Genomic DNA, 25,912 nt, shown 5'->3' with positions numbered 1-25,912 from the left:
GCCGCCGATCACCGCCCGCTCCGCCAATGAGCGCGCAGCGCGGCGCTTCCTCGGAGCGGGCCAATGGGCGGCGCGCGGCGGCGGGGCGGGGCGGGGCGGCGCGCGCGGCGCAGTCACATGACGGGGCGGCGCTGGCGGGGGCGGCGGCGGCGCGACCATGGTGAGGGGCAGCGGCCGAGGGGCCGCGGGGCGCCGGGGAGCCCCTGCCGCGGGCGGGGCTGCGGCGGGACCGAGGGGTCCGGCGGCCGAGGGACGGGTCCCGCCCGGGCCCGGGGCAGCGCCCTGAGCGGCCGCGCTCGGCCGGCGGCGCGGCGGGCCCGGCCGGGCGCGGGGCTGCAGCGGGCGCGGAGGCCGCGCGGTCCGGCCCGGGCGGGGCTGAGGTGCGGGCCGGGCCCGTCGTGTCGGCGGTAACGCTGCCCGCGGCCTGGGCCGGGCCACCGCCTCGCTGGGTTCTGCCCATTTGCTCCTGGGGGCGCAGGGGAAGGTGGTGTTTTTACCGGGGAATCGCGGCCGTACCAGCGGTCAGTTTCGCTCTCCTTGGCCGTGCTGCCTCTGTGTTCATCCCGGGCTTGTGTCATTGCCGGTTCTGTGCACGTGTGCCGGGGTTGTCCGCTTGCAGCCCGTGCTCCAGTCCCTCCTGACCCTCCAAGACTGCTGTCGTAGGCTTCCCGAGTAAACTTCCTTTCTTTTCCGGCAGAAGAGGTGGTTGTGCATTGGTGGGCGCAGCTCCTTAGCGTTCTTTGCCGCAGATGTTGGTGTTTGTTAGGCAGGGATGCAGCGAGGTGAGGGTCAGCCTCTTCTCCCAGGCAGTTAGCCATAGGACAGGAGAGCATAGTCTTTAGATGTGCCGGGGGAGGTTCAAGTTGGACATTTGGAGGAATTTATTCACAAAACAGCTGACTAGACATTGGAATGGGCTGCCCCCGGAGGTAGTGGGGTCGCGGTCCCTGGAGGCGTTTAAGGAAAGACTGGACACTGGACGTGGCACTCAGTACCGTGGTCTGGCTGACAGGGTGGTGTTTGATCTTTCATTCATTCTGTGAAACCTGAAATTTCCACATGGAAATAATGCATACTGAGAAATACTTTTCAATCCTCAATGAAAATAAGGGGACAGTCTCAAGTTTCCTAGTAAAACCCAAATATCTTTAATGTACCTTCAGTGGTGTGTAATATTCAATACAATTTTAAGCAGCACCTGCTGTAACCACCACAGTGTGTAATTAGCCTTAGTGTGGTATGTGAACAGTACTAACAGTATATAGATAGTGGGACAGAAAATAACTGAGTGCCTTATAAACAGGGGATTGCTCAGTTCTTAGGCTCTTGGAAGAGACTTTTTTTTAAAGTTATATGTATGTTGCTCTCTGTATGTTTGAGGCTGGGCAAAACCTGTACTGTTATTTGAAGGGGGGGTGTTAAATACTGGATTGGGTGAATGAGAAATGCTAAATCTATATAGCCACCAGTCTCTGTCCTGCACACAAATATTTTGTGATAGTCAATTATTCAGCAATGAAACTACTTTTCTTTGCCTGTCATTTCCATGGGAACTGGCCAGACACTTGGCTGGTCTCATGGCTTCTTTCTCAGAATAGGTGTTGTCAGGTGATTCAGCAAAAATAAAGTTACAGATGTTGAACATGGGATAATTACAGGTGTTAAACATGGGATAACTCCCTCTACCAAATTAGGCTCCCCTGTGATTTCTTGTGGCTGAGCTTGGTTTAAACCTTGAAGCTGAATGCTTAAGTACCTTTAACATGACTTGTTTTAAGAAGGCTCTGGCTGCTTTTGATCATACCCTGAATAAAAAGTCCATCTCTTTAATACTTAATAGTGTCTTGTGGCTTCCTGTAGCAGTAAGTACCAGTTTCAACAAGTGAAAAATGCTTTCATCTCTCTGATTTATCTCTGAGCTACTGTACTGTGAGATATAATAGAAGTTCTGGAGCCTACAGTGTTGCAGAGAAATGCTTCCTGTATGGTATAAAATACTTATGTTTTGTTGTTTTTTTTTTTTGTAATTCCCTCAATATGTTAACCAGCAGTGCACTGTGTGCACCCAGACTTCAGCTGTAGGCTGGCAATGCCTTGATCTACTGCTGTAGCTCAGCCCTCCTCTCCCGGGCAGCCTCATTTGAAGTGTCTCAGCAGCGATGTGTTGGCAGGTAGTGTGAGTAACAATGGGAGGAGGCAGGCGAGCCTCCTTGGCTAAATGTCACTTGTTGTGCTGTTCAGTAGAGGTGGGTGAGCAAACAGAAGGAAGTGCCATGTGGAACAGGCTGTAAGCACATCAGTTAACTAAAGAAAAGGACTTCTGGAGATTAGATGAGAATGTACTTTAGAATGGAATGGAAGCACAACCTTTTACTCATTATTTATACTCTGCATGCAGCTTGAGGCACCTGTGTGTCAGAACATGAGCTTTTAGACTCGACAAGCTCCCTGGAACTCTGCTGTCTTTCAGTACTGTGTCATTCTTCAGTACTCCAGAATTTTTAGTGAAATAAGTGAGCACATTGGTTATTATTTTGGGCCCTCTCTGGACTGCAGCTCAGTGTCAAATACGGAACTAAAAATGAATCTCATGGAGCTGGTGTTAGAAAATGAGTAAATCTTACACAATAAGTGCAATGTTTGGTTTGTATGTTCAGGGGGAATTGCTATTATGAAGATAGTCATGATCCAGAATAATGTTTGCTGCTGAAGTAATACACTTCCCTAATAGTTATCTGCAGGATAATGTGTATAACTATTCTGGTCAGGTGTTTTCAAGCTGTTTTGGGTTTAAAAAAATTGTTTTCCAAGGCAACTTACAGTTTAGTTTACTAGCTTTTATTAAAAAAAAAAAAAAAAAAAAAAGCCAAAGAAACAGGAACGAAAAGTACACCAAAAAAACCCACACCAAAAGCTAGCTTTCCTCACCCCTCCCCTCCAAAATTCATCTGCTGTGAGTTTTGACTTCCATAACTTGTGTGTGGTAGCTTACGTTACCCTGTTAGCCCTGTGTTCAAAGCTAGCAAAAGGCTTTTTTCTCTTGTGCAGAAGCTGCTGGTACACCTGGGGGAGGCAGTTCTCTGTCCCTTCTCCACTGCTCCTTGCTTCCTTGTTGCTTCAGAGGAAAAAATGAGTAAAGCAAAACTCTTCCCATCAACTGTCCTTTTTTTCTACAACATTGACAATGTATCTAGTGTGGGTATAGCTCAGACATTTCTAAAGTGTAAATAGCTGCATAATGGACGCTGTAAGTTGCTTCTCTTGTGCTCAGGCAGGGGTTTGTACCATATTGTACATGTAGTTGACAAGACATGATATTCTGTACTGCTGCTTTTGCCCGGGGTCAAAGTGTCTTCTACTTCAAAAGCTGATGTTCAAGATTGTTTTTGTAGGTGGACCAAGGACTCCACAGTTGCTTTTTTCATAAAATGACACTTAAAATACCATCTTATGTTACTAGGTTGGTAATTTAAGTGTAAGATACTGAACATAAACTGCTTTATTCAACATGGAATCTAACAGAAATGTGTTCTGATTCTGTGTGTGCCCTGTTGGATGTCACTGGTAGGCTTTTGCTATATGTTCTCTTTCCTTCATTTGCCTTTTATTCCCACATCTTCAAACTTCAGGCATGTGTTAGTAGGATATGTCTTGATGTGTCTTGATGTGATCTTGTGTATCACTTGATAATAACCAGGTTATGTTTGGGAACCCCTGCAGTTCTGAAGCCGAAAGTAGCTTGCCTTCTGAAGTTGGAAGAAAAGGGTAAGCTGATACATATTCAGACTTGGAAAAGTAAGCGTTGGAACTTGTTCACTAGTGCTGCTGCTCAGATGTTTTGTATTCCTACAGAAATAAAGCAACCCCTCAAGTGACACAACTGCTCCTATGGTAGGCTTTTGACAGCAGTGGAGGTTGTTGTGCTACCCGTGCCACTCGAAAATGCTACAGTTGTCTTTTCTTCAGACATGAAGTATAGTGCCCTTGTAGTAATTTAGTCTGATCACCTTCTCAGTCTTCAAATCAGCACACATACAAATTGAATTTTCCTCTTTCTTAATTCTCCTTATCTTGGAGAGATATTTAAGAAATAAATTAATATCTTGTGGGACTATGAAAATGCTTCTGTGGATGAATTCAGTACTTAGCCCCAGTGTCAAATACAGTGTGGGACCTGGCTGTTCAAATTTAGAGCAGAAGTGGAAGTATTCTCTGTCTTCTGTTAATGCAGAGAGAGTTTGGTGTAAAGCTGACTGTAAATTAATGGAACTCCCAATTTTTCCCCAACTGCTGCTAAACTACAGTGGCTAAAGTTCTCTAAGTACAAATGTATCTGCTGGGCTCATAGCTGGTATCATGAAAAGGATAGTTCAGAACTTGTAGCCATGATTCTACAACCAATATGTTTGCACACCCAAAGTAAGGAAACCAATGCCCATGGACTCAGCCAAATACTTCTTGGGGTTGTAGCAAATATGTGTATGTTTCAGTAATGCTTTGGCTTGGTGTTACTGTTAAAAAGGCTTCTTTTCACAGCCCTGCTTGCAGTGTTTGATGTGGCTCTAGGCTGAACCGGGTGAATGGTAGTCTATTAATCAGCTGGGCTTGTCTTACAGCGTTTCTGATGGTTTACAGCCTAAACTGCTCTCCCAGCACTGTCTGGCCCTGTGAACAGCTGGGGATGGAAGAGCAGGGCTGGTGGCTGTGTAAACTTAATGCCCATCAGGACAAGGGGGCTTAGGAACTTGTGGTCAATGTTAGCATTGCTGTATTGTTCCTAGCTGTGCTTTATTAGAGATTTGATGTGGTCAGAGCATATGGAATTCAGCTCAGTAGTGATTTATTATCTCTAAAGCACTGGTATGGATTCAGGGGACTGTAGAGTGTAACCAGTGTTCTGGCATAGACATAATTCAGCAAGTCTGTTATGTGATGTTCTGATATTGATTACTGCACACTAGTCCCTGCACTGTCATTTTATGTTCCTTAAAAGTCTGATCTAGCATTGAATAATTAAAGCTTAGCAATTACAGCAAACTTCTGCTGGCAGAACATACTTGTTTCACAGTTTGAGGTTGTCTAAGGGTTTGTAGCTATTGAATTGCCTGGGAAAATAGGTTCATCTAACCACAGTTGCTGCTTTTTCCATATGCTTAAATAATTTTTGGAAGACCTGCACATTGATTAATTATATAGAGAGAGAGCTTCGTAAGAGGTGAAGTCACTCTAATTAGCAGAGATGGCTTTTTCTGCTGACTAAATACACTTCTTAATTAGTTATTGTGCATAGTTGGAATATTACTGAGGCACACAGATTCACAGAAGTGTTGGTTGGAAGGAACCATTTTCTCATAGAACCTCCTTGAAGCAGGTGTGTCACCAGTGTTAGATCAGATCAGATCAGCCTTGGTTTTGTCCAGCTGGTTGATTGAGGAGCTTCCAGAGCAGAATTTCATTAGGACATGATCAAGGCAGGAACACTATTGCAGAGCACTCTCTGTTTTCTGTATGTGGAAAAGGATAGTGGGGAGATTTCAACTGCAGAACAAGAACCCAATTAAATATGGGAAATAACAGGGGTGTGAAATGCTCTATCACCATTAAATTGGTATTAAACTAAAACTTCCCTGCTTTAATTAAGACCTCATTTTTAATCTCAGTCCTCAACTGATACTTCTGGGGACTCCTCACATGGGGCACGTGGGAGTTAGTACTGAAGATAGAGTTTTTAAAAACATTAGGGTGATGTAATTCATGGCCCTCCCAGCTTGTTTCTGAAATGCAGTTAAAAGGAGACCAGGGACCTTCTGAGCACAGTGGATGAAGGGAACAAATATAAATAGCTGAGAATTTACTGAAGGTGAAGGCTCAGAGAACCTGCTGTGCAAATGACTGTGCTTGGTATTTGTCATTACTAGAGAAGATGTAGCTGAAATACCACATCAGTGCTTTTGTCTCCAGCAGTATTTCAGAGAGGCCATCTGAAAACAAACTGCAAGATAGAGAGAAGTGGAGATGCTCTAATGAGGTGTTGAAGGCTGATCCTGAACAATAGGTGGATGGCAGTGTTTCCTTGTAAAGCTTTAGGAGGAAGACGGGGTGCAGGTGGGGACAGCAGTAGGGGTTCTGATCCAAGTTTGGACCTCATAGCAAATATCTCAAAGATGCTTGTAGAAATTGATCTCATTATTCTGGTAGAGAGAGGGTAGCAGCTGCAGTAGGAGAAGGCTTGTTTTAACTGGATTGAGGGGAAATATAAGGGTGTAAGCAATTGATTTATTTAATATTTTAAGAAAATGCAGTATAAACCTTGGAAAATCAAAAGATAGTGAAAGTTGAAGGCATAGAATGTGCTTCTCTGAGGGGAAACAAGAGTGTCACTCTGACACTGTGACTGGGACAAGGACACATGAAGAGTAGTTGTTTCTCTTCAGCTTTCTGATCCAATCTGCAAGTAGCTTCTACCTTCTGGAATGCACTAACTGTACTTCATCCTTTGCTTATCAGAAACTTGTCCTGAATGGAATGGCATGGCTCAGATAGCAGTTGAGAACCTGTGAGCACCGAAAGCATCTGTGCAGTTGCAGTGTGTGGTCTGGGCACTGCTTTGAAGCTCTGTGGGCAGAAGTAACAACAGTGCTTCCTCTCAGCACAGTTGTGTCTCTGCATTCTCTTGGAGCTGTTCTTCCCATATACTTGCACTGGGTTCTTGACCTCTGAATGTTGGAAAGGAAAAGTTGGCCCTGCTCTGCCCCTGTGGCTTTGCTGTCCAAGAAGCAGTGGTGCTTGCAGGCTGTCTGTAACCTCCCTTCAGGTTTTTGCAGGGCACTTGAGCTTTCTCTGTTACGTGTCACACAACTATTTCTGACAACCATTGAGTGGTCATACTGCAGTGTCACTTGCAGTGCATTCTGAAGTGTGGGAATCCAGTTTTAGTCAAGTCATAAGCAGCTTCATTGAATTCTGTTTTGTTTGGTTTCTTTTTTCCTCCAGCCAACAACACAGCAATCTCCTCAGGATGAGCAGGAAAAACTCCTGGATGAAGCCATTCAGGCTGTGAAGGTGCAGTCGTTCCAGATGAAGAGATGCTTGGTAAGAATGTGACTTTCAAAGGCAATTAAGCTTCTTGTCTGCTAGGAATAAAACAGTGAATCAATACCAATCCCTAGTGCTGTGAGGAAAATTAACCCTTTATGTATCTTTGTGCCAGAGACTTTGCTAATAAATGAGGCAACTGCTCATTGAGAGTGAGCCTTGGGTATTTGAATGTGCCTTCCTGATTTTGCTCCAGTATTTGACAAGATAAGTCAAAGATGTACCTTTTTAATTTACATGCTTGCATTTAAATAAACCTAAGATGAACTTTATTATGAGATCATTGTTTATGTCCAGCATTCTGTTGTTTTTTTTTTGTGTAGCCTTTTCTTGGTGTGACAGACTGAGAGGCTGCTGATGAATTACCTGCTGCATAGGATCAATTTTGTACTGATTAACTGTAGACAGACATGTGAATTCTGTGACTGGAAAACACCACAGGCTAGTGATATGCTGAGATTTTTTTGTCTGGGAATTGTAGCCAATTCAGGCAGATTATGTAATCACACATAGCTTTCTCGGGTTTGAGAAGCCTCAGCTTTTATTTGGAGAAACTGCTTAAAGTTGCAATGAAAACTTAAATATTTCCATATGTTTTCATGTGGTTAGCCAAGCTAACTTTGTTTGCAGCCAAATGACAGTAGCAAGAAGTGTAACACCTCTTCCAGTTTTGTGCTCAGTGGAATGCTTTGGAAATCTTTAAGTAGCTGCAGCTGTGCTTTTCACTGCTCTCTGTGATTAAGTGGCAGTATAAATACAGAGTGGATCACACTAGCAATTCTTTTTGTTGTCCCTCAAAACTTATTGCTACTGCTTATGATGGGTTGCTCAAGTCTGTATAAGTGGTAGATTAGAGGTTTGTGGTTGTATCCTTTGATGCCAGGTGATTAAACACACCAGAAGTGTAAGTTAGATGCAGACTAGTAAGGGATGGCTTTCAGTGAGGTGTTTTTTATGGGTGAGAAGGAGGGGAAGGTGATGATGGCAGTGTGTATTGTCTGTCTCCTAGAGGTTTCTAAGAGATCTGTGAGATCTGAGCAAAACAACAGATTTGGAGGAGGGGAACATGATCTATTTTGCTTGCTGGACAGAATCTGAGTGTTGGGTGGAGATTGCTGCATAAGCAGAATGATTTCAGATTTTCCTACCATTAGCATTGCAATTTATTACTGTAGCTCTGTTTTCATATTCTTATCACCTCAGATAAAATGCTCACTTAGTTAACATGGGTGGTGTAGTATAAGCTAGATATTAAACCACTTGAGATTTTTTTTCATAGATAAATCCTGCAGTTGCCTAGTGTCATTTCTAACAGACTTTTCTCTTTCCTCCTCTGAAGGACAAGAACAAGCTCATGGATGCTCTGAAACATGCTTCCAACATGCTTGGGGAGCTGCGGACTTCTATGTTATCTCCAAAGAGCTATTATGAGCTCTGTATCCTTTCAAGAGGAAACTAATAGTTGAAATGTATTTGGAATGGGATATTCATTTGCTTTTTTTGGTACAATGGTATCTTGTATCAGATACTTACTAGCACTTTTCTCCTCAGTATTCAATTATGTGTATATATTGTAGGAGAATATACGCTTTACTCACTGTTTAAGTTCAGTTTTTCTCTCTGGTATAAAACAGGTCTTTCATATCTTCCTCTGGGAAGTTCCAGGAGTCTAGTTCTAAAAACAATATCAGCTCTGTAAAACGATTCTTTTATTCCCAGTTTTATTCCCTTTTCTAAGATGCTAAAAATTGATCAAAGGTTTGAGGTTAATTTTGCACATTTATCCCAGTCATGATTACTGTTCAGAAGTACTGCCTGCTTAGGTATATTTGTATTTGGTTCAGCATTTTTCTTCCTGGGTGTGAATGAGCAAATTACTATGAAAATACATTGTAGACATTCTCACTTACAATCCTTAACTATGAGGAAAAGACATGGCAATTTCTGATGAGCTACACTACTTGGAAGTCTACCTGACAGATGAATTTGCCAAAGGCAGGAAAGTGGCAGACCTTTATGAGCTAGTACAGTATGCTGGAAATATCATTCCAAGACTGTAAGTGTGTGGATGTTGCTGTGTGGCTTTGTTTGCTTTTTCTTTTTTAAACTGGTGGATAGTTGTCCAGCTCTGGGTTCAGGCAGTGATTGGCTTCTCAATCAGTTTACAATGGTCAATAGTATTTCTGCCTATCTGGAGTGGATTACTGTGAAACTTCTGAGATAAAGCCAAGAGTGCAGATGCAGAAGGTCAGTTTTTCCTGTCAGTGTGTTAATTTTGCACATGACCAAGATGAAAGCACTTCTATCTTGGAATGAAGTTGGCTTTTGGCTAAAGAGCTGGTCAGTGGAAGATAACCAAGTACCACACTCTGATCAGGGAGATGGACTATGCATTTATTAACTGTTTCAATTACCTGAGATCTAGATCTTACCTTCTCCCATACAGTAGTTACTTCATAACCTTCTGCCTTTTTAGAGAATAAGAAGTGTGAGAAGGAAGCTGAAAGTTTGTGACTTCACTCTTAGAGTCTTTGTGCTTCTGAATTTTTTTTTTTTTTGCAAAGTGGTAGCTTGCCAGAAATGATACTTGAAGGCCTGTGAGGCTTATATTTAAATATGCAACTGTTGGGCTGCAGTACATCTTTGACATAGTCAGTTTTGGGATTTAGATTTTGCTTGGTACTCAAGTTTTTCATTCCTGACCTTATGTTCATGCCAGGAAGAGGCTCTGGACACACCAGGCTGCATCTTCATGCAATTTATGGAGTTTGGCTGATGGCTACCACCAGTGTCCTCACCTCTGTTTGTAACCATCAGAATTGTCTTCCTGCCTGCTTGTAGCCTCTGGTTCTCCCTGATGAGGCTTGTGGTGCTTTCATGGAGGTCCTGTGCATGGGGCAGAGGAGCAGGCAGGGAGGGGTGAGGCCTCTAAACTGAATACCTGTATGTACCTGTATGTTTGTGAGCATTTACACATTCAGTATATCAAGCATTGTAATGAAGTCTAGTGGCAGTTCAGACTTGCTGTGCTCTGTAGCAGATGAGAATAGGAGTTGAAAGCTGACTAAATATCCAAAATTATGGGACCTAGGTGATAATTTTATTGCCTTTTTTGTGCTATGGTAATCCTGCCATAATGGCCAAAAGGAACTAATGCCTTTCAGTGTGATGTTGTTACTTTATGATTTATTGTTTGATTCTGTGCCTTTTGCAGGTATCTGCTGATAACAGTAGGTGTTGTCTATGTCAAGTCATTTCCACAGTCCAGGAAAGATATTTTGAAAGACTTGGTGGAGATGTGCCGTGGAGTGCAGCATCCTCTTAGAGGCCTCTTCCTTCGAAACTATCTCCTGCAGTGTACCAGGAATATCTTACCAGATGAAGGCGAGCAAGCAGAGTAAGAAGGATGGGCTATAACTTGATAAAATTACTGTTAATAGAGATTATTTAAATTTTATGTGTGACTTACTTCAGATTTGAGAGAAGTAGGTATGCTAGAATTCCACAGACTTGACAGTTGTTTTATCCATTAAGAATTCCCTTCTAGCACTAAAGTTCCTCACAAGTGAGGATATGGACTTTTCTTATGAACCCAGAAATGTCACCCTCTAACCTTATTAAAACTTGTATGTTCACCAGTGGTTGCAAGGATGAATACCTCTGACAAGCTTTTCTGTTCTTAACCTCTTATCAATTGCAGTGAAGAAACCACTGGAGACATCAGTGACTCAATGGATTTTGTGCTGCTGAACTTTGCTGAGATGAACAAGCTCTGGGTGCGAATGCAGCACCAGGGCCACAGTCGGGACAGAGAGAAAAGGGAGCGAGAGAGGCAGGAGCTGAGGATCCTCGTGGGAACAAACCTGGTTCGCCTCAGCCAGCTGGAAGGGGTTAATGTGGAGAGATACAAGCAGGTGGGATGGCTGTCCATCCTTTCTGACTTCTGCCAGCTCTTTCCAAACTAGTTTGGACTTCCAGATGAGCAGCTGGAGGTGTTACAGCTTTGCTAAAAGTTCAGTAATCCCAGTGCTTCTCAAACTTTTCACCTGAGGAAAAGTTGTGAATACTGGTATAGTGTGTTCTCAGGCCAAGGACATGGTTCTCACATTCTCCTGTAACATTCTGTTTGTAATACTGACAAGAAATTCTAAACCTTTCCTTCTTGATTCCCATTTTCCTTGCAGAATAATGGGTTGGTCTAAGGGATGTGTACACATCCAGTGTTCTGGGATAGACTTCACAAGTTGTGAGGCTGTGCTTCCCAAAGCATTCAAGAGAACTGTTACTGTGTGAAATGACAGTGAAGGAAATGTATTATTTAAAAGTCTGTCCCTTGTAAGTTCTACCATACAGCTGCTGAAAACAGCTTGGAGTGGTGCTGCTGAGACCCTGGGTATGTGCCAGCAGTCAGTAGCACTGACTTAGGAAATCAAAGCTTGCATAATGTATGAAAGGGATAGACTTCTGAGATCAGTAGGTTTTTTGGTTTTGTTTTTTTTTTTTCTCTGAAGGATGGAACTGCAGAAAAATGGGACTTTTTATCAGAAAGTCCTTATGTAGAGAATCAGCTGAGAACTGTTAGAAATTCTGTTCTGCTTGGATTAAATGTATGTATGAATATAAACTTAGAAGGTAATTGTAAAATCACTGCAAGACCTTTTCCCCCCTATTCCAGATTGTTCTGCCCGGAATACTGGAGCAAGTTGTGAACTGTAGAGATGCTTTAGCTCAGGAGTACCTCATGGAGTGCATCATACAGGTGAGCTGCTTAAGTTCAATTGCAGTGATGGGACACAGGGACGCTTCTATACACTTAGATTCAGACATCTTCCTCATGGACTGGAAAACTTAATCCCTGTGACTTGTACACAGTGGCTTGTCCTTTATTTTTTACCAGATGGCAGAGTGGAGATGGGTCCATTTTGTGCCCCTTCTGTTGCAGTAGCTTGTAAGCATCTTAGTAGTGCCTGTTATGAGTTGTAATAGAGAGATGGGCCCTCGAGTTACCCATTTGTCTTATATCTCTTGCTTTATGCATTTACCCAGTCATGGTCAGCTTCATAGGCTAGAGTGTATTTACTGTGTGGCTATCTGCTTTAGAATTATTCTGTTGCATTTTTCTTCTATGTAACAATGGGCAAATTCAGTTTATAACTTGATGACTATTGATCTAAAACTTCAGGTTTTCCCAGATGAATTTCACCTCCAAACCCTGAACCCATTTCTCAGAGCCTGTGCTGAGCTGCACCAAAATGTGAATGTGAAAAATATAATTATTGCTTTAATTGACAGGTGAGTGACCAAGGGGGTGGAACTTGACTCGAAATTGTGTTGTGCACAAGCAGATGATAATTCTTCTATCATTTGAATATGTTTAATTTTTGATACCACTTCACCGTTTCCATGTCTTTCTATCAGCTGTAATTAAAGCTGTGAAGAGTATTATTTCTGTAGCTTCTACTCTCTGGACTCTGCTTTTACAGCTTCCAATGAAACCTGCTTTATGGACTGACTAAAACTTGTAAACAGATTAAGCCAGGAAACAGCCCATTTAGTACAGAGCAGTTTCATGCTTCAGAACTGAAGTGACAGCAGTGCCCTGCTTTGACAACCACATCATTCATAGGTACCTCTTGAAATCTTGAAGATCCTAAATCATCTGTCAGGAATACTTCACCTTGCAGGGTCAGAGATCAGAGAATGTAACAATGCTTCTTCAGAACAGAACTAGTAGAAAATTGAACTACCTTCTTAATTCTTAGCTTGCCACTAGCATCTTGACTGTTCTCTCAAAAGCATGTTTTTCCTTTGGAGGTACTGCTTAAAACTGCTTGCACTGAGTTCAGATTTGGGGGAGAAATCATAGAATCCTTTGTGCTGGAAAAGACCTTTAAGGTCAAACTGAAGTTTTAATTTGTACCCTGAAAGGAAACACAGATTTTCAGTGAGTACCTGCACTTTCTTACTACAGGAAGGAAGTGCACTTGCATGGTTTGTCTCAGGCTGTAGAAAAGCCTTGTCCTTTGCATTTGCATCCAGACATGGACCTTCATACATCTGGTCCATGTACCAATGTATGGACTTCAGTTAGCACAGGGATCTTAGGTCCCCCTGGCATTCAGCATTGGTAGGATTGCTGTATCCTCTCTAATGCCTGGAGAGGACTTGTGTGTATTGGGTATGACTGGTACAACTTTAGGATCTTGAATTTTTTATTTACCAAGTCTGTAGTTTGTCTTCTTCAGGTTATGTCAGATTTATATGTTCAAGACTTTGGTTTTTTTTGGAATATCTTTCAGTGTTTATGCATTTGTCAGAGACATTGTGCTGCCTTTGCTGCCTTCATACAGAAGGCATCAAAGAAATGTTTACAGGAGTTCTTTGGTTTCCCATACTTTGATGCTGTGGCTCAGATTTTTCATAATTTTGTTAGCTTAATAAAAACCTCCAAAACTGTAAACCCCAAACACCACAAAACCCCCAAATCCCAAGAAATGTTGCCTGTAACTGATTTTTGAGACTAGCTTGATTACTTTTAAAAGAGGTCACGGGATATTTTGCTAGGCTCTTACACTGGAGTGTGTTAGTGCCATTTTTGTGAGAAGGCTTTCCTTGTGTAGCTTTTGCTGTCCTGCTAAACTTGGTATCACCTCCACAGTAAGGTTTTTGTGTTGTTAGTGTTACTAACACCAGTAAGTGAGTGACCAGCAGTGACCCTCTGTCCTCCCAGCCTTACCACTGCTCAGGTTTGTTGGGCCACTGAAGACTTCCAGAGCAGTCTCTTTGGGCAGTGGGACAAGGGCAGAAAGGTGGCAGCAGAATGGTTATCTTTGTAGTGTGGCAGCTTGGGATTTTGACTGTGATGTTACTGCCAGTGTTGGAGCATATGAGTGGATCTGTTCTTGGAATCCATGCATGTAGGGAGGATGTTGCTCTTGTGTTTGTGTTGGAGCTGGTAACAGCAATGGCCAGGAGCTTCAGTATTGTGTAGTTGAGATGTGAAGCTGCCCTGCATAGGTTGTGCCTCTTGGCATTTCTGATCTTTGTTTCAGCTGGCATTGGCTAATTGAATCTGAACATCAGTGACTGCTGAAGAAGCTTGTGAAAATTTTTTTTCCTTATTCCTGTGGGGCTTTCCTGCTAAAGGAGTCTCATCAGATAGTCTTGCTGCTTTGGGATCTTTGTTGCCTTACTAAACCATTCATGACTTTTAATTATGCTGCCATCTGCCTGCAGCTTGTTCATACCTTGTAGCATTGCTGGCTTTACGCTGAGCTGTTGCCAAGGAAAGCTGCCTTGTGCCTCTAAGAAAAGGCAGTGATTGTTCCTGGCTTTAGAAAGTCTGCTTCTTATCACCCTAATCAAATATAAGAATAGTTCAATGTCTTATTTTTCCTGGCAGTGAAGTTTTTTTTGCCTCCTGGGCTTTTCTTATGTGTCTCTTTATTTCAGATTCAGAATCAAAATTGAGAAACCCTGTAGAAAGAATTTTTAAAAATTTAATGTAATGCCTTTTCCTAAATATTTTTGTAGTTCTTTTTCTAATTCAGAGTATAATAATCTCAATAATTAGAAAGTCAAGATAGCAGTACTGAGCTTCTTAAGCTTCAGCTCTGGTACGGTGTTAATCTTCTAATAGTGGTGCTTTCTATCCTGTATCTCATTTTTGCAGAAATGGTTCCTGGCATGACTTTCTCCTCTTACAGATAAAAATACCTCTCACTGTCTCCTGAATGCTTGCTGGATGGCAATTTCTTGCTCCCACCCCCAATAACCAAAAACCCAATATTCTTCACTTCTCCATTCTTCTTAAGTTCACTTTGTATTTTGTTCTCTGCAAATTGTGTAAGTTCCAAACATGTTGGTTGGTCTTTAGTGACAAAGAATAGTTAAGTCAGCATATTCCTTCTGTGAGTTAGTTTTTTTTTTTCTGGAGGCTGTTTTGTGGAGGATGCTATTGGGTGTCTAATTTCAGTAATATCACTGAATGAATAAATGCAGGGTATTTACTCTTCCATCAGCCTACTCTATACTTCTTTATCTGCTTGAAAAAAACAGAGCACTTGCTTCTAGCTGAAGAACATCAATTAGGAAATGTCCTTCCTGTTTCTTCTTCACCTTGCCTTTTCTGTCAGCACTTTTTTCCAGGACTGATAGTTACCAGGTTCAGTTGCCTATAAGGCTTCTGACTTTCATTAATTTCCTTTTTGCTTGTAATAGAGCTCCCAAATATACCTAGAGGACATGCTTTTTCTGCCAGTCCCTCTTTCTGCTCTGTATTTGAGGAGTGGAAAAGCTATCCTGACCAAGCTGCTTTCCTTGCTCTGTCACCAGGTTAGCTTTATTTGCACATCGTGAAGATGGACCTGGTATCCCAGCAGACATCAAACTGTTTGATATCTTTTCACAGCAGGTTGCTACTGTTATACAGGTACGTTGGATATCCCTGCATGCAGTTTTGGGGTTGGCTTTTTTGCAAAGTTCTGTGCTTTAGTATCAACTTCGTGCTGTCTTAAATTTCAGTCTCGGCAGGATATGCCCTCAGAGGATGTGGTGTCTTTGCAAGTTTCTCTCATTAACCTGGCTATGAAATGCTACCCAGACCGTGTGGACTATGTTGACAAGGTGTTGGAGACTACTGTGGAAATATTCAACAAACTTAATCTGGAACAGTAAGTGTCTCTTGCATTTTCTTTGGCTGGCAATTAATACCCTAAAATCAGGCCTTCTACATTTCATCACATTTGGTGAGATAGCAGAGCCATGCTCTGGGTGTGTAAGGTTACTGCTTTTGGACCAAGCTGTAGCAGCCCTGATAAACTCCTGACTAACCAGGACTTGCTCCCCTGTGCATAAGTTGTGCTGTACATCCACACTATGTGTGTGCATTTTGTAGGCATCCCTTCCAGCACTCTAGAGTTCTGCTATTGCTGCGTTTGCAGCCACACTCTGCTTCTGCTGGTAGCAACTTAAAATATGCAGTTGTTACTGTATGTCCCAAAGAGCAAGATCTGACTTATTTTGGTACTCATTTCCTTTCTCCCTAGCACCAAGTTGCTTGGTGGTTGTTGTATACCTCAGAATTGATACTCTGAAGCAGACTTCAAACCTGTCTACATGTGTGAACCATTGATTAATTGTATTTTTTGCATATATTTTCTTTTAGTATTGCAACAAGCAGTGCTGTTTCAAAGGAGCTGACTAGACTTTTGAAAATCCCAGTTGATACTTACAACAATATCCTGACAGTTCTGAAACTAAAACATTTTCACCCACTCTTTGAATACTTTGATTACGAGTCCAGGAAGAGCATGAGTTGTTACGTGCTTAGCAATGTATTGGATTATAACACAGAAATTGTGTCCCAAGAACAGGTATGATATAAGTTAATTTGAAAATCTAGGTATTTAAATGATTGTTCAAAGACCTGAAAACACACTTAGAGACTTCATGCAGGCCATGCTTTGTTTCCTAGCCTGCATGCCCCTGCCTCCCCTGGCACAGGCTTTGTCCCACTTGGTAATTCTTCCTCCTGTGTTCTTAAATGTCTTTGAACATCTTATCTAACCTCATCCTAGAGGCTACTTCTGATTTACCACACCTCAGCCTAGACAGTAATCTGTTAGATGTGAAAAAGGACCCTGAATCCCTTTAAAACTGGGTCTCCTATCTAAAGAAGGCTGCACAGCCTTTGGAATCTGAATTTCCTCTGCACTGCTGTGCTGCCCTGTCCCACTTGTGCTGAGAGAGACCCTTCTTCAGGGTGTAAGGCACATATGGCTGAAGCATGACCACTATGAGTGGCTGTAAAGATGTTCCCAATTTCTGGCAATTTATGCTTATGGACTACTGTAGTTTAAACAGAGCTTCTATTGCTTTTACCAGGTCGATGCTATCATGAATTTGGTGTCCACGCTGATCCAGGATCAACCAGATCAGCCTGCTGAAGATCCTGACCCTGAGGACTTTGCAGATGAGCAGAGTCTTGTGGGAAGATTTATTCACCTGCTGCGTTCTGATGACCCTGACCAACAGTACCTGGTTGGTGACTGGTGCTTCTCAATGTCTGTGCTCTCTGAACTGTCACAGTTCTTTCATTATTGTCTCTACAAGACTTGAGTGAAGCTGGGAGCTGGGGCATCACTGCTCTGGCACTACAAACTCAGTAGAGAACGTTATGTATGACACCTTTAGTGGTAGGATAATATGTTATTTATACAGAAAAAGCAGATGAGGACTTTAGCATTTGTTGATGGAAAGTTTTCATCCCATGAGGTTGCAACTATCTGTATTAGTTTGTGGAACTCCTAATGTTCTGGCAACTTCATATAGCAATCTGTTGAAAACACAGCAAGTGGTGTTTGGAGTACTGTGCTATTTGTGTATTTTGATACCAAGAGAATGCAAAAAACCTCAGAAAATACAGCTTAGTATGTTTGGCCTTAGGAATTTTAATTTCTGTAAGGATGGGGTCTTCATACAGCATGTAGTATCCTGCTGCTTGGTTCCAAATGCTTTTCCTCTCTGCTTGGTTCATCTGTAGCAGTAGATTTGACATGTCCTTGAAATTTGTGCATTATGGTACCTGTAACGGTTTGAGTTGATCTATAGCAGCTTAATGTAGTTCTCTGTTGTTAATCTGCTGTATCTGGCTTCAGGGAGATCACTTCAAATAAACTATCTTGAGAACTGTGTGTTGGAGTAGAGGGCCAGGGATATTCTGCCTATGCCAGATCCACTGGAGAAGCTGGCAGAAGCTGTGATGAAGTTGGATCTGCTGCAGATGGTAGTTAGCTCATGTCAGAGTCAGGCCTGCTTAGGGACTACTGTGAAGTTACAGTTTGTGCCTGAAATAAATGTCACACTGTGTAAACAGTGAGAATAGAGCAACAGAATAAAGTGCAAGCTATGCATAACACAACTAGCATTGATTTAGCTTGGCTTTAAGGTCTAGTATAAAAAACTTGCTTGAAGTGTAATGAAACTTGTGTAATGGGGAGAAGAATAACTTTACAGGAACTGGATTCAGTTGTATTTCAGGACTTTATTACTGGAATAAAGCAGAAAGGTTTTTTTTTCCTTATAGAGAGCAAAGCTTCCCTCAAAGGAATGCTGGCACCAAGGAAATTAATATTTCTACCCCAAAATAATTTACATAGCTAGAGATGTTGAAGCTGTTTCTGCAAAGATTGAGTGTCAGTCTGTCTTTCTCATCTAGCAGTGCTTTGCTTTAATCATGTTGACCCCTTTAAATGCCATCAAAGGACTTGTCACATCTTTTAGGTACAATTCTATGAGCTACTTAACACCTTTTACTTATGCTCAGCATCACAAATGCTTGCATCAAATTTTTCTATAATACAGCGGCAGCAGGAAAAATCCAAGGTTACAGGATTTTCACAGTATCTCACTTTAAATTATGCATTCTGTATGGAAGAGATCTGAAATGCAAATTCAAACAGCCTAGTCCAAGTGTATTAGCCAGAGTGGCTAACCAGTGTGCAACGCGTGATTACAGACTTCTGTATATTCAGGTTATTTACATGAAAGCTACATCTAATCTAAAAATATGTTTAGGGTGGGGCACTGTGCTTCCCTTGAGTGCATGTTTGTGTGAAGGATTCTCTGAGCTGACAGTGCTTCTGTTCTAGATCCTCAACACTGCCCGGAAGCACTTTGGGGCAGGGGGGAACCAGCGCATTCGTTTCACGCTCCCACCCTTGGTTTTTGCTGCCTACCAGCTTGCTTTTCGCTACAAAGAGAACTCCAAAGTGGTAAGTTCACCTCTAGCTTGTTCTTGTATGCTTGCTTGGCTTTATTTTCTTGAAAATGCATTTTGTCTGGCTGCATAAGTATGCTCAGACTTGATACGGAAGGCTAGTTTTGTTTGGGTTTTTGCTCACGGTTTGAATGCTTTTGAATTTAATGAAGATTTTTATCAAGTCATAGTAAATTACTTTAGTAGTTTAGAAGTGAAGAAGTAGAAATTGGCTAATTTTGTTTATTCATTAAGGTGACTGATTATGTGCCTTTACTGGAGACTAGAACTGATGGCATGAAACTGATTTAAATCTGAATATCGAAATTCTTCCATTTCTAAATTGTAGCTACATTATTCAAATGTTTCTAAACCTAAAAAAAAGCACTTGCTTTAACTTATACAGTAGTAGTAAGTGTACATTAAAATAATGACTGATCCATATTGGCTCTTAAATGCTTTCTGATTGAGATAGTTACCTTAAATATGTATTTCCTTTATTGTGGGTGTTAGATTATGGGGAAATAAAGTTAAATATTTGTTAAAATACTCTTCAAAATGAAGGTTTTAAAATTCTCTTCCACTTCTGATTGCTCTGGACTGAACAGAATTTTTCTCCCCTTGGCTAATTAGGCTTTTGCTCAGTTATGTGCTAAGCATAGCTGTCCTAACTGCAGTTCAGTGTAGGCTTCTGAAGAAGGCTCTTATGAGCTGGTAGGAAAAATGGGTGTGAAATTTTTGTAAATGAAAGAAATACTTTGTGCAGACCCACTGAAGCCAACACTGTACTGCTGGAGTGACTGGAGTGGCATCAGAGGGCAACAGGTTGGAGCACTTAACAGATCTTAGTACAACTGAGATTCCCTTTTCCCTGTAGCAATGCTCTTGTTCAAGCCTTTACTTGCTTTTCTTGTCTAGGATGACAAATGGGAAAAGAAGTGCCAGAAGATCTTCTCATTTGCTCATCAGACCATCAGTGCTCTGATCAAAGCAGAGCTGGCAGAGTTGCCTCTGCGACTCTTCCTGCAGGGAGCACTGGCTGCAGGAGAGATTGGCTTTGAGAATCACGAAACTGTGGCCTATGAGTTCATGTCCCAGGTGAGTGTCCAACTCTTAGAGCTGGTGTCCTGTGCTGCCTTTAATTTGATTTGGGTAGGTTTGCTGAACACTGAACCATCGGTGTGATCTAAACACCTGAAGTGATGGGCAGCCAATGGTACTAGGTAGAAACTCCTCATTTCATTCTTGCTTCCCAGGCTGCTGTGGAATTAAGCTCCATTGCTACTGATTTGAATACTCAGTCTGACAACAGTGGTATGTTGCAATGCTGCCTCCTGCTCGTGTAGTTGGCTCACTGGAGGAGTGTAGTTTCTCAGCATAAAATGCTCCTTCACTGCTTCTGTCTCCAGCTCCTGATACCCAGCTGGTATTGCCCTGACCACAAGCACTCTTTGGAAGTTTTCTAAAATCTGCAGTGTTCACAACTGCTATGCTGGGCTTTGCCAATTAAAATCCTTGTATTGAAACCTATTTTTTGTATTCAAAATCTATTTGAACTTGTAAGTTGGTCTTAAGCCTTACTTGTTGCAAAAACCCCCTCCTACCCATCACATAAAGAACCAATATGTTCCATGTTATCCATGTTGTAGCTTTGTCCTAATCTTTCCTCTAATACTGCTACTAAATGCATGTTTTTAAACAGAGTTGCTGATGAGCTGGGTTTGCTCACTGTGTTGTATCAGTTACTGTTGTAGGACAGTTCTGACTGTGAGAGCAGCATGGCAATAATGTACTTTCCATTAGAGATACAGATCCAGATTTGTCTATTCTCTGAAGATTCTTCCTCCATGTAGCAGCAGTGCAAGTGCTTTTCTTACCTACTCTGTCATCACTGACCTGCCGTCAACTTCTGCTCTGCTGTTCTGTGTGTTTCAAAGAACCAAATCTTCTTCGAGGACTATTTTTGCTGAAGTTCTGTATTTGAATAGGTGCTTGAAATGGAGAAAAACTCAATCTTCAGATTATATGTGGGATCACATTTGTTTGCTATGACCACTTGAATACTATTTCTTGTAAGACTTTTTCTGGTCTGTGGATTTACTTGATTTTACACTCTACATGAAAGATTTTTCCCCTGCCTGAAGCTTTTAACAAATGCAAAACTGGACAGTTTCTTGCTGTGTGAGTAGCAGGTGTGATTTTATTTTTTTTCTGATGTGTTCTGATTGAGTCTTGCTTGCTCCCTTGTCTAGGCCTTCTCTCTATATGAAGATGAAATCAGTGACTCAAAAGCACAGCTGGCTGCAATCACCTTGATAATTGGGACATTTGAGAGGATGAAGTGCTTCAGTGAGGAGAACCACGAGCCTTTGAGGACTCAGTGTGCACTGGCAGCCTCCAAACTCCTGAAGAAGCCAGACCAGTGCCGAGCTGTGAGCACTTGTGCCCATCTGTTCTGGTCTGGCCGAAACACTGACAAGAATGGAGAGGAGGTAAGAACAAAGTGACAGCAGTGGGACAGACACATCCTGCCTCAGTAACAGTTCTGCCTTCCTTCTGTAGACACTTCTAAAATAGATACATTGGTGAAGTAGGTTTGGTTGAAATTTATTCTAATACATGAAACTTCTAAAACTCACTGGAGTATAAACTGCATAAATAAAAACATGGGGAAAACTCTAATTTAAGGGTGGAAGTACCAGGCAAGCTTTTGAGTGTCAGCTAGTTAAAGGCTAGTTGACTGCGCTGCACTTTGCTTGTATTTATTATATTAGTTCAGTTTGCATGTGAACTACTAAACTTCCAAATTACAGATTCAAGTTGTTGAAGTAAAGGTAAAAAAATCCTCTGTGTTCTTCAGGGCTTGTCACATAAGCTGTTGTCGTTTTACAGAGCAGTGTTTGAAACATATTTTTCAAAGAATGCATTATGGTACATGCTACAAAATTGAGTTAACTGATCTCATAATTGAAGGCTTTCAACAACTGTTCATGCTCCTGTGTGATTTAACAAAATCTAATGTTGGTGGCAGGCAGGGTGGGCTTTCAGTGGCAGCTTGCTCTTTGTAGTTTGTGTAGTTTTGTGTTTCTGTGGCAGACCCCCAGGAAATGATTTGTGTGCCAAGGGAAGAGATACTGGAGCTCCCCAAGGTTCTTTTATTTCTTGTAACTTTGGTGTTTTTCCTTCTAGCTTCATGGAGGAAAAAGAGTGATGGAATGCCTAAAGAAGGCTCTGAAGATAGCAAATCAGTGCATGGACCCTTCTCTGCAAGTCCAGCTTTTCATAGAAATTCTGAATAGATATATCTATTTTTATGAAAAGGAAAATGAGGCGGTGAGTGGTAATCCATTCTCTGTTGCATCTATTTTAAAGAATGTTTCTTTAAGCTCTTCATTCAAACTTACAGCACAAATTCTCTTCATCTTGCCTTGTAGTCTCATGAGAGGCACAAGTTCTTGTGATAAGAGAGGAGTCAATTCTTGATGTGCTAGTAGAAGTATTCTTTCTTCTCACACTGGGGGGAAATGTTTGCTGTTTAGTTATGAATTTAAATATTGTGAGACTCATATACCTAAAATATTTTAGATTAAAATTTACTGGAACTGAGATGAGAAAGTAGTAAGATTCTAGCTTTAGAGGCATCTAACTCAATGTGTACATAAGGGAAAGAAAATTCTTTACAGGTGTTCATGGTCACTGTGACTCTACCAGGTTGGTGTAAGCTTTAATTTCACAAAATTTAATTTCACATATGACGCCATATGTACACAGCTTAAATTGTGTATGTGTATAATTTGGGTTAGCTACCTGATCCATTTTGTGTTAGCAGATAAAGAAGAGTTGTTTGAAAAACCTGCTTGGTCCAGTAGAGATCAGGGTCTTCTCTGATGTCATTGATTGAGAGCAGACATTAAAGAATACCCTGCAGTTCTGAGAGAATTCCTAAAGAAATTTGAGGGATTTGCTGACTTTCCAATAACTAAACTGGCTTCTCAGTATAGGGGTGCTGTTAGTATAGGAGATGCTATATCTGATGGAGATGAAAATAAAGCTTTGAATTTCAAAGCACTTGGCAGATGTAAAAATACTCTCTGGATACTCTGGTGGCCCTGCAGTGCATTTTGTGTAGTGCTGAACTTCAGCCTGTAGGCAGCCATGACTTGTTCTCTAAGAATAGCTTTAAATCTCATATTGACATCCTGACTGACTTCTGTAAGAAATAATTATCTCACAGTGCACATACAATCTGATGGTGTGTGCCATTTGTTTGAATACACTGGAAGGTTGGAATAGTTACAAAGCTGTCAGGCTAATGACAAGTTTTTCACCTTTGCTGGGATGGGGGAATTTCCACAGAACTCTGAAATTGGAAGGGTCCTGTGCAGAACCAGAGAAAGCAATCCCCAACAGTTTGTCTGCATACAGTCTTTACAGCATTTTGAAGGATTGTCCAAATACAAATTACTTAAAGACAAGTCTGTTAAAACTAATGTCTCTGCACTTGTACACAGGTGATGTTGATGACTTCTGTTTTATGTTCTGTAGGTGACAATTCAGGTTTTGAATCAGCTTATACAGAAGATCAGAGAAGATCTCCCAAACCTTGAGTCTACTGAAGAAACAGAACAAATTAACAAACATTTTCACAACACACTGGAGCACTTGCGTCTGAGGAGGGAATCACCAGAATCTGAGGGGCCAATTTATGAAGGTCTTGTTCTTTAGAAAGACACTCACTGTACCTGTTTTCATTTACATACCATTTTTTTTTAAGATAGGTTCCTAGGTTGTACCTTTCAGAAATGTCAAGTTAACATTCATGTGTTCAGTCTGGCACTTCAAACACTTGTGTTGAGTACTCTAACAAATTTGGAAGGTTGGACCAGCAACTACAGGTTTCATCAGTTAGCATGGCTGAAACTTTTTTTGAAATCCATGTGACATGGTAGGGCTCTTCAGTTCCAATTTCTCTTCTGTCTGTTCACTGTTGCTTCTGTAGCACTACAGCTCTAAACTGGCAGTGACTGTCAGCTGAAACTGTGTCTGATCCTTACAGAGCATCAGATTTTTGGGATTATTGTATGTCAAATTCTGCTTGTGCTTTTCTTTTAATGCGAGTGAAGACTAAGTGTAATATTTTTCCCTAAAACTAGAATATATTAATGCATGTTTGGAGAGTTTTAAAGTACCATGTTCAAAAACAGAAGTTATATTTTGCATATTAAGGCTCTGTGACATTCAGTGAGGGCCAGTACTGTGCACAGGGCATATTTATCAAGATAATTTTGTTCCAAATAGTATAAAAAAATAGAGAAATTTCAATCTATATAGATATGTATAACCTTCATTACTGTAAATTTAGGGGAAAATGCATTACACAAGTTTATTCAGTATCATGATTTTGCACCAGTGAAACAATAAAGTTGCTATTAACACCTGTTGTTTCATGTCTCTTCAGAGCCCACTGTTGAACCCAAAGCTAATGTTGAACCTTCTGATAAAAGTGAAAGAACTTTGCTTTTGTAGGGACAGAAAGATCAAGGCACAGTTACCCTGGCCGAGCTGGGCAGCTGCTGGCATTTCTCATGTAGGAGTTTGTGATACAAACCCAGTGTTTCTCCACATGGTGCTGAGATGTGTGCTCACATTTCAGAATGCTTTTATGACATACTTGGAGTGAAGAAGAATCCTCTTGGATTCTGTGCCAGGGAGTGACAATTGAATGACCGTGCTGTAGGAGACTGAGCAGTAGAGCACAGCCAATGGCAGCTGCTGTGAAGCTGGTCCCATCCATGGGTTAATGCCAGTTGCTGAAAGGTTTGACCTGTCTCGTTTGCCTTGACTGAACATGGTGTTCTAAAGATAACATTGAATTGTGTTACTCCTTGAGTGACTCCTGTTTTCTGAAAATGTGTCCTGGCTTGATTGGATATTAAATGAGACTTTGGTGGGATTGTTCAGTAATTTAGTGCTACTTGTTTTCTGAAAAAAGGCAAATACAATCCTAGGAAGCATATTGCAGAGTGGACAACAATTAGATCATTAATATACTGATGAGTAAGCTTGGCTTGGAAGGGAGGAGGAATGAACGGGGAGATAATTTAAAGGCTTTACTTCCCCCGGTTTATAACTGATGCTAATTGAAAAATCTTCATGTTGCTCTGTATCTTTTGAAACTGTTCCTCATAGGTGAACTGTTAAGCTGGTTTGTTATAGCACATCCATAGCAGAATGTGATGTTCATGTGGATATGTTCTTAGTGTAGGGATATGCCCTCCTAGTTTACAGTATTTGCTAACCATGTCTGTTTAGTTCTCAGTGTCAGTCCTTGTAACTTAGGAAGTGTCTTTGAAATACCAGTTTTGCAGTTTCAACTGCAGTCACCCAAAAGCACCAGACTGGTGCTTTTTCACCCTCTCCCACTTGTTAGGGCTAAACAGTTAGAACTCTTACAACAGATCTTAATTACTTTTATTGAAAGTTTACAAAGTAAATAATTTTACTGCCTGTAAACTTTAAGATCAATTGTATTACCATGCATTTTGACTATGGCAATGGACAATTAGAGCTGTTCAGTAACTATCACTTGTCAGCAAATGAAAGCATCTGTTAGGTTATGTAGTAAGTGCTGGTGATGGTGGAACAAACTTGTATCATTAGTGATGCTCAGTGTGACACCCTGTGGGACAAATCTGCTCCAAACTCAGAATCAGTTGTGTGAGCTGCTCCTGTGGCACAGACACAATGGCAGAGACTCTTGGGCAGTAGCAAGGCTGTAAATGGCAACAGTCATGCCAGGCACGATGCCTAACCTGGGAAATATCTCAACACTTCAACTGATACTTCCTTGACCACTAGTGACTTGATGGATGGAAAGATTCAATGGGTGGGGTAGGGGAAAACAACACTTTTTTTTTTTTTTTTAATCTAGCCAGAAGTAGTAAAGGTCCAACTGTAAATGTTTTAAAAATTACTGGAAGGGAAGTTTACCTAAAGCTCTGTCATGGATCTCACAAACTACTTAGGTGTACTCTGTCCTTACAGCAAAGCACAGAGTAA

At 41.4% G+C, this 25,912-nt stretch overlaps 1 protein-coding gene across 1 annotated transcript; it reads left to right on the top strand.

Annotated features, from left to right (window-relative positions):
- Positions 1 to 131: 131 nt before the first annotated feature.
- VPS35 (VPS35 retromer complex component) lies at positions 132 to 24,288 on the top strand. The gene is made up of 17 exons (XM_053952595.1): positions 132 to 160; positions 6,994 to 7,092; positions 8,435 to 8,531; positions 9,028 to 9,151; positions 10,310 to 10,492; positions 10,796 to 11,009; positions 11,771 to 11,854; positions 12,278 to 12,387; positions 15,430 to 15,526; positions 15,619 to 15,767; positions 16,262 to 16,469; positions 16,981 to 17,136; positions 18,747 to 18,869; positions 19,772 to 19,951; positions 21,106 to 21,345; positions 22,043 to 22,186; positions 23,399 to 24,288. The coding sequence occupies exons 1-17, from the start codon at positions 158 to 160 to the stop codon at positions 23,576 to 23,578; spliced, it is 2,391 nt and encodes a 796-aa protein (XP_053808570.1). The 5' UTR covers positions 132 to 157; the 3' UTR covers positions 23,579 to 24,288.
- Positions 24,289 to 25,912: the final 1,624 nt, after the last annotated feature.

Source organism: Vidua chalybeata, chromosome 11, assembly GCF_026979565.1.
Source record: "Vidua chalybeata isolate OUT-0048 chromosome 11, bVidCha1 merged haplotype, whole genome shotgun sequence".
Lineage (NCBI taxonomy): Eukaryota > Metazoa > Chordata > Aves > Passeriformes > Viduidae > Vidua > Vidua chalybeata.
Note: the sequence above shows the minus strand (reverse complement) of the source record. Positions and strands in the feature narration are given on the sequence as shown.